This window comes from Anser anser (assembly GCF_964211835.1).
Source record: "Anser anser genome assembly, chromosome: 1".
Classification (NCBI taxonomy): domain Eukaryota; kingdom Metazoa; phylum Chordata; class Aves; order Anseriformes; family Anatidae; genus Anser; species Anser anser.
In genome coordinates this window covers 21911019-21924554 of record NC_139720.1, presented here as the reverse complement: position 1 = coordinate 21924554, position 13536 = coordinate 21911019, and the positions used below count along the sequence as shown (strand labels likewise).

The 13536-nt window shown below is 45.2% G+C and overlaps 1 protein-coding gene across 1 annotated transcript in view; it reads left to right on the top strand.

Annotated features, from left to right (window-relative positions):
• The first annotated feature begins 3200 nt into the window (after positions 1 to 3200).
• MAPK12 (mitogen-activated protein kinase 12) overlaps positions 3201 to 13536 on the top strand; it is a 36881-nt gene continuing 26545 nt past the window's right edge. The window contains exons 1-2 of the mRNA XM_083821525.1: positions 3201 to 3443; positions 3926 to 4055. Of these exons, the coding sequence (XP_083677651.1) occupies positions 3328 to 3443; positions 3926 to 4055 (246 nt within the window). The 5' untranslated portion in view covers positions 3201 to 3327. The remainder of the gene's footprint in view (positions 3444 to 3925; positions 4056 to 13536) is intronic.

Here is a 13536-nt window from a genome sequence, read left to right as displayed (position 1 = left end):
TCCTATCTATCTCATATGTTTTATGGCTGATGGCAAACTTCCAACACATCGAAAGTCGGCTCTTTAAAAAATAAAATAAAATAAAATAAAATAAAATAAAATAAAATAAAATAAAATAAAATAAAATAAAATAAAATAAAATAAAAAGATACCAACATGAATGTTTCTTCCCAGAAACAACCTTCCCAACTTCCCCCTTCCCTTTACAGGCCGGGCACTTTTATTCATGATGTTGAAGGAAGGTCTCTTTGTTCTATAAGCTTTACAATAAACATATGCCAAAAGCAGAAACATCTGAGAGCACTCCTTTTTTAATTAGCCCTGTCAAGCACACACTGCCTGGGATAAGATATGGCTGTAGTGTCATGTTGGTGTAATCGCAACAGATTGTCTTTGGGAAAATACAATATAATACATCCAACCAAGCCTAGCAGGATACCAAGACTGATGCATTTTGTGACTCTGCTGTAAGATCTACCAGCTGTGGGCGGATCCAAGTTTCTCTTTTCACTCCTGCCATGGATGCTCTTACTGGCTTTATTAGACAGCCTCCCTTCTCACAACAGTGCTAATTTCCTGTTCTTTTCAGTAAGTTTATCAGTGCATTTGCTATATGTGTGACTCAACGAGGAAAGGTGGTCTTGAATTTGACCTATGCTGCTCCCTCATTCATCTTAAGCAAAGTAAATCTAATTACATATGTGAAGGAAAAGCATGGGGAAAAACAGCATTGGCCAGTTTGGTCACTGAATTTAAAATATCTTAAGAAAGCTGCTCTGTAATCTTCTGAACTTCTGCACAAATGTCTTGGTGCTGGGTTAGCATTTTCACCTACATTGTCAAAATCATCCACTTTCTGCCTTGATAAAAAGCAGTAAGAAAGCCTCACTTTGCCATGACTGGATTAAGAAAAAATGGGCTATAGACAAAAAGTAGAACAAATTCTTGTTGTATAAGAAACATATATATTTGTCATTAAATGTAATTTAAATAACGGAGTCGCTCAAAATTGAGTAAGAGGTACCGCTCTCTAGCCTTCACCTCGCCCATACCATATTTCACTCCAGCCACCATCTGAATGCCAAAGAGTGCATAAAGGTGATGTCAAAAATTAAAAAGCAAACAAACAAACAAAATCTGCTGGGACTGCGGGTTTGAAAAACAAATGTGTACCATTAATCTAACATTTGACATGAGCCTTGCATTACCTGCCGAGTGTCAGAAGGTTGGTTTCCGTTCTCACTAAAACAGGGAGTCAAACAGGTCAAATATCAGCAGAGAGCAGCACTGGAAAACACCTGTATGGTGGAAGGATGTTGTGAATTTGTATCTGATATGCAAATAATGGGAGGAGGCAGGGCAGGACTGCTCTCCCAGATTTAGTAGTTACACACAGAAAGGTCTGGACCCCTGGCAACTACCAAAAAGGCCTCGGGAACAATGCAACTTGGCCAGATTGCCCCTCTCTAGCTAAGCCACAAAACGAACTCTAGTGACAGGAAGTCTGAATTACCTAACCTCAGCAACATTGCTCAGGGGTGAAGTCAGACAAAACAAAGGGCAAGGATTCTAATTATATACACACAGAGAAAACATAATGCGTTTTTAAAAGTAGGTCTTTGCCTTACACATGCTGGACCAGGCCTATTTACTATCGAAACACCGTGAAGGTTGCTATCTTCCATCTTCCAGCACTGCAGTGGTTTTAAGCAGCTGTTTGAACTGTTTCATATCACACCAAATGTGCAGGGGACCGCTTGCTTTAGCAACTAAATTAAGTGTATACTTGTTTCTATTTAACAATATTAAATATTGTTGAAACTTTGGGTCTGATCCTGAGGTGAAGTGGGAAGTCCACAGCTGTGCAGCTTTGTGCAAGGGTGATTTGAAAGCTCACTTTTGTACTCCCAGCTCTCATCAGACTAAGTTACAGCCCCTCAGCGTACGTGTGGGAGCCACCAAGGACTGCCATAGCACAAAGACATTCACTCCCTTACTTCTCCTGTGAGCAAACACTTCTGCACACACACGGAGCTGCAGGAAGAAGGGGGTCAGGCACAGCCCCTCTGTCTGGCTGTGAAGGATTGCCCCTGTCCTGCCGCTGTCCCTGCTTACTTTTCAGAGCTGCTGCCGCTGCTTGTGCCCTTTGTGTACGTAGCACCTACTGCCTGGGATGACCGTCATGTATTTCTGTGCTCCAGTTTATCAGTAATATATCATACGGGTCAGAAAAAAAAAAATGAAAAAAAAAAATCAGTGGCCTCTGCAAATATAACTAAATGCAGTTTTTCTCCTTTGTCTGTAACTGTCATTTCTTCTTTCCACTTTAATTTTTTGTTTTATATCCCTTAACGCTTTCATTAAAAGTCAGCTATCAAATCCAAAGCTCTAACACAGAATGAGCCCAGAGGTGCCACACCGCGGTGTGTGTATGCACGAGAAGAAGGCTGGGATGTATTTGCTTTCAGCTTCATAGCAAGGACTCAGCGCACCCCTAATTCACGCCAGGATTTCAACACGTAGCACGGCACGTGCTCGCTGAGCCTCTGCCACCACACCAGCCATCCATTTGCTCCTGTCAGCTCCAGGAACTGTCCCGGTTCCAGCTGCCACCGCCAAGACCGATTTCATGGGGGAAACGACTGGAATTGGGAAGATCTCTTGAGCTTTGCAAAAATACAGGTCACCCCTCCAAACCCACAGACGCGAGGCAGCACACAACGGTGCCAAGAGGAGCAGATGGATTGTAAGCGTGTCCTCCTAGAGCAAAAGCCTCACCCAGCACGTTTCTCTGGGTACACACCGCCAGGCACACAGTGAACCATGCTGGGCAGCTTGCTGTCCTCCACCTCCACAACACCTGCGGGTCACCGGGCCCCTCCTGTGGGTCTGCCACGCGGTGTCTCCGAGGGAGAGCCGCCTGGGGTGTCCGTGGGGTGTCCCGCACCCCCTTGGCCGCGTTACTGAGGGGAGGAGAAGCGCCAGAGCTGCCGGCGGAGCTCCTCACACGGGGCCACGCGAACGCCGCCACCACGGAGGCGGGCTGAGGCGCTGCCACACGCCGCTCCTGCCCTGCCTAACCGGCACCTGCCGCGGCCGACACCCGGCTCCCGGCTGCCCCGGGCCGGCCGGCGGACCCCTCCCGGTCCCCGGGGCAGCGCGGCCGGGCTGTGCGGGACAGGGGCGGGCGGAGGGAGGGAGCGGCGCCGAGGGAGCGCGGCCAAGCCCGGCCCCTCGCCTCGCCTCGCCTCGCCTCAGCCCGGCGCTCGCCTCCCGCGCTCCCCCCGGGCTCTTTGTTGGAGGGTGCCGGCAGGGGGCCGCGGCACCATGTCCTCCCCCAAGAACGGCTTCTACCGCCAGGAGATCACCAAAACCCTCTGGGAAGTGCGGGACCGCTACCGGGACCTGCAGCCCGTGGGCTCCGGCGCCTACGGAGCCGTCTGGTGAGCGGGAAGGGGCAAGGGCAGGGCTGCGCCCCCCGGCCGAGGGAAGGGGCCGGGGGCCGGGGGGGAGCCGCGGCGGGGCGCAGCCCGCGGCGCTTTCGCTTTGTTCCCTGCTGCCAACTTGTTCCGGTTGCGGGGACCCGGGCGGCCCCGCCACGCTGCCGGCTCGGCTCGGGGCCCCGCGGGGGTCTCCGCCGTCCCCGGGGCTCGTCCCCGGGCGGGGAAGCCGGGGGGGTGCAGGTCCCCCCCCTGCGCGGGGCAGCGCGCTGAGGGCTGGGCAAGGTGAGTGTGCCAGGGCAGGGTGAGTGTGCCAGGGCAAAACAAGTGTGCCTGAGGGAAACGAGTGTGCCGGAGCAGAACGAGTGTGCCTGGGCAGAGCGAGTGTGACAGAGCAGAACGAGTGTGCCAGCCCTGTGGGGCGTTGGGGTCGGCGATGTCGCCTCGGTCCTCGCTCACCAACCTCTGTTCCTGTTCCCCCGAAGCTCGGCTATCGATGGAAGAAACGGTACCAAAGTGGCCATTAAGAAACTGTACCGCCCGTTTCAGTCCGAACTCTTTGCCAAGCGAGCCTACCGAGAGCTGCGCCTCCTGAAACACATGAAGCACGAAAACGTGAGTTCGGTCACCGGCAGGTCCCCCCGGGGCAGCGGCTTGCACGCACTAAAACAGAAAGAAAATTGGCAGAGCTGGACAAGGCAGATGTGTAGCTGCATAGTGTTCAGGGCTCTCTCAGCGAGACCGGCGTGTCTGTCTTTGTCTGTCTGTCCTTTACCTCCAAGTGTTTGCTCACGCCAAGTGGAATCCCCTGTGGGAATCACCTTTTCATTTCTATGTAGGAAGGATTGGGGGGTAAAGGTTAGGACCACGGTGCTCAATCTGTGCTCAGAGCTTGCAAGAGAGACCAAGAGACCTGAAATTACATCTTCATCACTGCGTTCACGTGAGTTACAGGAGAACGCAGAGCATGGGTCTGTGCCTGCGTATCTCACGTGACAGCATCTCTTTTTCTGAACTTTCTTGAAGGTGGGTATGGTACACGTGCGTATCTTTGGGGGGGAGTAGGGTTTTGTTGTTTATCTTTCATAAAGTATTAGAAAGTTTTGGTTTTGTGCTAATGTGAAGCAGGAAATGTTGGGGAATGACTAAATAATTTGCTTGCTGGGAAGCAGAGACTAGGATACAGAACTCGGCACAGATTCCCACACAATATGAAAGAACAGCTGTAGAAAGAAGTGTTAAAAGTGTGAATGAGATAAAGATACTTAGTCCCAACAGATTTGTGTGAGAACAGCTTTTGTGGAATTGAAGCATGAGAAGGGTCCCAGAATGGACTGGGAGGATCACAGTTGTGGCTTCAAATGCTGGTTTTGGAGAGCGTATGTGGTAAAAAAAAAAAAAAAAAAAAAAAAAAAACGATGAGGGGCGGAGGAGGTCTTTTTAAAATGATGCCTAAGAGCCTGGTTTAAAATGTTAATGATGTGGGAGATTAGAACATCACTCCTTTCAGATAGCCTTCGAGGCAAGCTACAAGATTGAAAATGAGTTGGAGAGAAATTGGTACTAACAGTAGCCAGTCATAGTCATTTAACATTATGGTATTAATGTTCTGAGTACCAGCAAAGTGTAGGTTCATTTTGAAGAATAATTGGTGGGAGATGCTGACTGTCCAGAAAAAGCAGGCCTCTTTGTAGCCTGAGGATTTTGTGTTTAACATTTTAGTCTGAATCTTTTAATGTATTTCATCATTTTCTTTGATGACTCTTTTGAATTAACTGCTTCTAAACCACTATAGTATATATTAAAGAGTTAACGCTTGCAGGGAACTTCTGTGTCATATCTGGGCTTTCTACTCTCCGCATTTTCTTTACTGAACATTTGGGAGCAGATCAGCTCATGCAGTTGCCAAACTCTTAACCGTGTCCAGAATTTGGAGATTATTTTTATTCCATTTCCCAGAATAATCTGTTGGGCAGTATTTTCCACTCCTGGCTGCTTTTATGTAGCGTGTGCCCTTCAGGATAATGCTCTGGAACCCCACCACAGCCTTGTTAGATAACTGAAGAGTCTAGAAGAAAATGCTCACTGGGGAATGTGAGCACGATTTGTAAAAGTTACAAATCAGTATAGGTGGAAGAAAAGATTAATTTGTAGTCTTAGAAAACAGTTTGGGCCACAGAAAGAAAAATCTCACCTTGGTAGTAAGGAAGAGTTTTACCGTGAGTTATGGCATTTACTCTTTAGAGAGCAATGACTGTATAAATGATCACTCAAGGGATTTGTGGACACTGTAGAGAGAGAAGCTGTCTCCACCACCCATCCAGTATGAGGCTGAAGTGGCAGTACTGCCCTTTCCGAGAATTTCCATCCACCATTCCAGTCTCATACCATTCATTTCGCCCACTGTGAATTAGGACTAGCAACAAAGCCTTTCTGGGTTTCTAGCCCCCATGCTGACCTCAGGGTACTCCTTTAACCATTCCACCCATCCAAAATTAGACCAGAGTGGCAGCATCATTCCTCATAAGGATTTTCAGGCCTCCCCCAAGTCTTTGATCCACCACCGAAGACATACTTTTTTGCATATTACTACCAAAGGATGGATTTACAGAAATGTGTAGCGTTTTGATCTCCTTGTCCTTCCTTATTCACATCAGCAGTCCCCAGCAAGTTGTTCACACTTTTAATATTACACACAATAGTGGCAGGACAACCGCCCGTTCTCTGTCCTTGCCATTGTGGTTTCCATGGGCTGATGAGTTTTGAATGGGCGCTACTCACGTGAGTGAATATCTCCTTATAACAGGAAAAAGTAGAACAGTGATTTAAATATTGCTCCTGATTTTTAAGTAAACTGTTATGTTATAGCATACTTCTGCGTAATAGCAGGCATCCGTCTTTCTGGCTGTAATATAAGCAACTGCTATTAAGAAAGAAAAAAATTGAAATAATTGTTTCAAAGACCACAATAAAATAGTGATGACACTAAGATCTCTTTCTTGGGTGTTGGTAATCCAAGTGTAAGTGGTGGTGTGCAATAGCCAGTCCAACAGTACTGCCGCCATGGATCGGATTTGGGGTGTTGTTACAACATTGCACTAATCTGCCAGTACACAAGTCTTCCTCTCGTTTCTTCCTACTTCAGGTTATAAACTAATTCAAAATTCTGTTTATATGATAGTTAAGGTGACATCCAGTTCACTCTTCTAGTCTGTTTTTCTTTTAAAATAACTTGGGTAATCGTGATGCGCTTGATGGCAGATTACATGAAGAGTGTGATGTTTTGTCCATTTCATGACACGCTGTGGTAAAAAATAGCATCTTTGATCCATGAAGGTGGCAGGAGATACCATTAAACCCATGCCACAGCAGTACAATTCGTCAGTTTGCCTTGTTTCAGTGAAGAAAACCGAAGAAAACTTCTGCTTGATACCCTGGATTACCTCCCTTGTTGATCCTTTGAAGAGTATTCTCATTTATTTAATGTGGAACGTTTGTAGGATGACCTGTCATCCTGTAAAAGTAAATATGGGAGTCATCCTTCTGAATTTTAGTGGAATTGTATTTTACCTTGTAGGGAAACTAGCTCACAGGTCAGTTTGCTCACCTGTTTAGGGATTTTCAGGTAATGGTGGTTGCAAGGATGGCCATCTCTCAATTACATATGCTAGATCTTTGTGCTTCCTAGTAGCTCTCTAGCAGCACGTTACTGAAATGTCGTGAGGAATATTTCTGTATAAGCCGTGGAAACTTGGTAGTGTGGGACTTATCTTCACCCCCTTGCAAGCAAATCCAGGGGAGGAATGGTACTGAGGACCATGGGGTAGAGGCCGTGTGTGAAGAGGGTGAGGCCTGGCTGTTAAGAGATAAGGCACTGTCCTTAATGGCACTAGTACCTATTTTTTGGGAGGTGTTTTAGTCTGAGAGGAGCTGGGATCTTTTGCAAACGTCCTAAGCTACTTGTGCTGCCTAAGAAGTAATTTAATCCAGATCAATTCCTCTGATACTGCCAAAAAGAAGTTACTTTCCAGTGGGATAAGCTGCCGGATCACCATAGCTGCATAAACAGATATCCTGGCAGAAGAGGGAATGGTGTGAAAATGACGAATAAAAACAGCGAAGGCAGAATGAAGAATGCACTGTGGGGTTTTGTTTTTGGTTTTATTTTTCATGCATTCGTGCTAGCTTGAAGTATTCATCCCACTACAGCCTTAACAGATCTCTCTCGTTGCTTTGGCATCTACTGCATCCAGCAGAGAAGAACAGACTGTTTACCTTCAGGAGGCTTTTTGCAGTAGTGCTGCTTTTGTTCTCTCCTTCTTTACATTTTGAGTTCATTTAACGTGAGGCCAGTTAAAACTATCTGTTATGGCTCTGACTTAAAACCAGCAAGAGAATGGAAACCCTGCCAGTGTGCTAGCTTGGGTCCTGGCTCTGGCTTTCAGACACGTGCGTAGGTCTGCATGCGCGTATTCCTCTGAAGTCAGTGGAGATGTCTGTGTTTGTAAAATTAAACCCAGGCAAGTAAGCAGAGGTGCAGACCCTTTAGTTTCCTTTGGCAAACGACTTGGATTTTATTGTGCTTTTAGACTGGAAGCGATGCTATAATCCCCGCTTTTGATGAAGTAACTGCGTCGTGACTCATGCTGGCTCAGCCCTAGTGCCCTGCTCACCTCTCAGCTTGCTAACACCAGCTTTGAAGTTGCCATCAGGAGCGCAGAACAGCTGGCAAGAAGAAATGGCATTGGAGAGAGAGAAAAGCAGCAGCTACTGTTAATGTATTGTTTCAGAATGGAGTGTGGGTTTTAGGAAAGCGGTGTGATCGTCTGCCTACATACACATATATCTGTGTATGCATGTAAGCATACACGGTAATTCTGACCCAGTTCTACCAACTTCAATTCTGAATGTGTTTGTGGCATAAAACTTTTGACAAATGCCCATTAAACATTTCTGAAGTTGAGTCGGTTAATATTCTACAGATGTTTCTCTTCCTGGAAACCCTGTAAGAGTCAGCTGCAGTATTTGTTTAAAGGTACTCTGTGTTATGCTCTCAGTCATTGCTCTGTGTGGAAATTGCTCTCTGGTGAATTCCAGCATCTGAAGAACAATGTATGTTTTACATTAGGAGAGCCATTTAGCTTTTTTCTCCCTCTTGGAAGGGACTCAGGTATCCAGCAGGCACCGAATCAGCTCTCACTCTACAGTTATGCTTCTGAGGATGATTCACGCTTTCCATTTTGGGTTAGCCGATAATTATGGTGAATTCTTTATTTTGACAAAAGTGAGGCTTTTTATTTACACTTACAGAGCATCAACCAAGGGAGGAGTTTATTTCAGAGAAAATAGTGGGAAATTTTGCCTCCAGCCTGAGGAAACCTTCAGACTGTCACCTTCGCAGTTCAGCCAGCCAGGCATGAGCATTAGAAGAGCAGCAGTCCCTGCACCATACGAAATCCAGCCAAGAAGGGAGTTATAGATGAGACGTGCCTTTACAGACGAAGGGTGCCAAATGTGAATGCTCACTGTATTAGATTTCCTGCAGGAAGCCCTGCAGGACTGCACCACCTAAATAATCACATCCTTCGAGTAGCTAAGTGCCTGTTAAGTGCAAACTGGGAATCCTGGCTGGAGGTGGCGAATCGCCTTATGGGCTGCGAGCGGAAATACAAGTATAGCTGTACAGTTTGTTGCTGTCAAAGTGTTGTAAGGGAGAAACGCTGATGGACGATTTTCTGCATGTTGAAAGCTAAAAAGAGCTCGGGAGCTGACAGGACACCGGAGTCACTTGTTTTAGTACTCAAAAGCCAATAAATCAATGTAGTGATACCAGTTGCTACACGTTCTGCTTATTTTTACAAACCTGCCTAATAGGTGTTTTGTCTAGGCTGAGCTTCAGCCACTACCTGTTTGTTCACAGCCCAGCCTTAGATAGCAGTAAAGCAGGCTGAAGTGCTTAGTCTGGTAAAACAAAGTAAGGAGGACAGCAGCGAAACCCAAGCCTTCTTTGTTTTAGGATTGTCATCAAGTCCAAAGTGCAAGTCCACAGGGTCTGAATCTGTCAGATGCTGCCTGGGGGTCTGTAGAAAGAGGGAGGCCATCCTGAGGCACGGCTTGTGCCTGTGGGCGTACTCTGACTTGCTTTTACTTCACAAAGAGCAGAGAGTCCTGCAGGCCTCAGGACTGCAGCGAATCTGATCAGAAAAGTACTTCTCCCCACTTGTTATTCTCTGCCTTTCTCCTTTCATTCTTTGTTCCTTCACAACTAAGGTTTTAGGGCACTGTGAAGGATGCCATGCTCATGTTGTCAGCATTATGCAGAAAAAAAGGGGAAGGAGCTCTTTGTCCCCCGGCAGACAGCCCTCAGCACGGTGTAGCAGGGCAATCCCAGGTGGAAAAAAGGTGACTGTAGCACAAGCCTTGTGCTTGATGGTTACGATTATAAAGATCGAGGCTTCTTAGTGTAATAAAAGGATGCAGGCGCCCTGCGATGTGGAGCAGCGCAAGAGCATGAAGTTGAAGCTAATGCTGCAGAAAATGTAATGCAGTATGATGTATATAGTTCAGTGTACCCCAGCAGGGATCTCTGAAAAACGTTCTTGTGTCTGTAGCCTGAGTGCCAAAGCCATTCAACTTCGCTGTGTCTTCATGCGTAGCATCCGCAGCATAAAGAAGCACTTAGTGCATGGGGGACGTAACCTACATTACTTATTAATTTATACAGGATCGGAGTCTTTCATTGATGTACTGCTGCTTACACCAGAAATTTTCCTTTACAGAAACCCGGTGGAACAGCCCTTGAGCAAAAGTAATAAAATGCATGCAAGTGCATGGGAGTGTAGAGATGAGGAGCTCCTCGCTGTTGTGTGCCAGTGGTGAAATCATGTTTGGAAAAGGAGGCAGCTGTCTGCTGAGAAGGGAAGGATGGAAATCACCTTACAAACGCAAAGCTGCTATTTATTTGTTGACAGTAATTAAAATTGGCCAGGGTGGTCAATGTAAATGTCTTGTGCAGGGGAATGGTGGTGATTAAAAGGGCTGGAGACACTGCCACCCTCCCCTCACCAGCTTCACAGAAAAGGGACGCTATCAACAAAGTCACTGTGTGGAGTGCGAACATACCCACGTAAAACAAGTCAGACCAGCAGAAGTGTAGCTCTGCTGTTACTGTGGTTTTGCTCTGCAGGAAGAAGGGAGAGGCTCGGGGTCATGCTTTCTCCTTTAGACATGCTCTGAGACCAACAAGGAGGGTGCTGCAGGGGAGCTCGCAGAAGTCCAAGTTGTTTTTCAGTCAGATGGGCAGCAGGAAACAAAGTGCATCCTTTGTGGGTGGATTCATTCCAGAAATTGCCTTTTGGCAGAATTAGTGGGGAAAAAATGCGGCCATGAAAGGGCAGCGCTGCTGCTGGTTTCCGCAGATGCTTTTCATTGCCGTCCCGTGGTGCAGTGAGTTCGTTCCTTGTCTGTGCTTCCATCTCTGATAAAATCAGTAAGCAAGCCGAATTAACACCAGCATTTAACTACAGAACGTTTCACACAGACCTTGGTTATATTTCATATGGACCACACTATGAAAAAGAGATGATTCTTGCCATTTATGTCTCATAGTGGCTTACTTCTGTGCTGGGACAGTATCTTTCAGTACCATAAAGTTTTTACAAATACTGCATTCAATTGAGAGAGAGCATTTCAGACAGACTTAGGATTTTCCATGATACGGAGGACGGAGTTTCCTACACTTTGCCCAGTTCTTTTCCTTTTCCTGAAGAAATATCTGGACTTGTATCTTCCTCAGAAGATTTATTTTATCCTGTGCCTCCTTGTTCTTAACATATCTGCAGAAAGCAAAGACCAAAATGGAAATGCTAATGACTCTGTTCCAGTAAAGGAAAATCATCCCAAAGCACAGCTATTAAATAAAGATCACTGAGGAAAAGGAAATGGGTCCCTTGCTTTTATTTCTGAACTATTAGTACAACTTAATGTTTTAAACACTAAAATGGATTTCAGGATTTTTAGAAAGCTCACTTTGGAGAGCAACAAAAGTATTGTGAAATCCTTGGTATGTTAAAAGAGTTTTCTGGTTTGTTATTTAAAATTCCCTTTGACAGGAGCAGAGCACTGGTCTCTGTGGAATTTCTCAATTCATAGGGTTTGCACCAGTGCAGGCAAATGATCTGCTCATCTCCATAGGTCTGTGACCTCACCTCAGAATTAGTAAGTGTTTTGTATGCCAGGAGGTGTAAAGTAACTACTGGACACTGTTTATTTTAATAGAGAAGAAGAACAGAGAATTTTAGTGAATTTTAAGGTGATTTTTTTGTTGTTGTTGGGTTTTTGGTTTGGTTTCCGTCTGGCATTCTGTGTATTGAAACGTGTTCTTTATGTTCCTGTGTTTCACAGCAGGCATCTGATAACATTTTTGTGTAGCGATGGATGCAGTACAGCATCCTTATCATTTCATCTTCTGCTCCGTCAGTTCTTTTCGTGGGGTTTTCCCTGCACCATTCACTGCTATATTCCTACATCGTAGAGTTTATTTTCAATATGTTTCATGTTGCTTAGGCAAATAGCTCAGGTAAATGAATGCGTGGAAATATCTCCTTGAAGAGAGCAAGCAGGACTTCTGAAGAAGTTGAAATAGGGAAAGAATTGCGTGTTGGATAAGATTATTGTTAAAATATTTCTGTTAATACTGAAATCTTTGGCATATGGAGAGCACACAGCTTTTCTGACTGCGTATGCTCTGTGTGTGTGTACACACACACTGCCTTAGGAAACACCCTTAGAGATGCATTATCCTCCAGTGTTGTCCCATACATCTTCCGAATTCCTCTGTCCTCCATGTAGTAATGGAGAACTTTATGTAAAACTGTCATATAAAAATATACAGATTCTCACTGTGTTATTAGAACTGAAGGTATTGCTTTAAATAACGACCACATCCTCTGTGGGTATAATTATTGTTTTATGGTAGTTATATTATTTAACTAGTTTCATGTAACAGTCCTCAGGAAAATATTATTAGTGATTTTTTCAAAGATATATATGGTCACAAAGATAAAGAGCTGTAAGCTTTCTGTCTTCATCTTTATTAAATTTTCTATCTTGTTCATCCTTATGACATTTTGATAATATCCAGGCTAACTGTAGTAGATCCCTTGGACGTGGAAAGGATAAAAATACATGCACTGGGGATTTCACGAGAGTTGGGTATTTTTATTTAAAGCTTTAAGTAAAGGAAGTCTTCTTTCTTTTTCTTTCTTTCTTTCTTTCTTTCTTTCTTTCTTTCTTTCTTTCTTTCTTTCTTTCTTTCTATCATTCTTTCTATCATCTTTCTGTCTTTCTATCTTTTACAGCATTTCAGCTCTCTCTGCATTTCTCTTTACTTCCACATAATTTTTTAAAGATCTCCATTTTGAGGAACAATTAAGACATACTAATAATGTCCCAAATATGTCCTGCTTTGTTATCAAAGTGAATTTTGTGGCACTTTTAGTACTTTGATGGTAACATCAGAAGACATAATATGTTGTTTGCCATGTTTTCTTTCTTAAAGTTTCTAATTTTGTACAGTTCTAGTCTGATGTGTAATCCCTAAACCATACAGCCGAGGAGATGGTCTGAATAAGGTTATAAATGTTACAAGTCGTTGAGGAATAATACCTGTATTCTCTTTCATTTTCCGTTACTGTTGCTTTCTCTCCCATACGGAGCCGGCCGCAGTGGTTAATGCTCCAGAGGCGTGCTGACGGCAGGAAGACAGGCGCTCCCTGGTGAAGTGGTTAGCTTCTGAAAAACATTTCAGAAACCCGTCGCGGAACCCGTCTGCATTAACAAGGAAATCAGGGCCAGACGGCCCTGGCATGAGTTTGGTGATGGCATTGTAGTCTGCCTTACAGGCCCAATGTCATCATTTCTGTCACGGCTGTTTCGATGCCTTTTCTCAGCGTGGCTTTCAAGCTCTCGGTACCACAGTAACCCTGAGCTCGTGGCCTGCCTCTAAAAGCTGCGTTAGAGGAGGCAGCTGCCAGAGGCACGTTAAAGGACCAACCCAAAAAGCTGCTGCTGTAGACAGCGTGCGTTCCCACCAGCC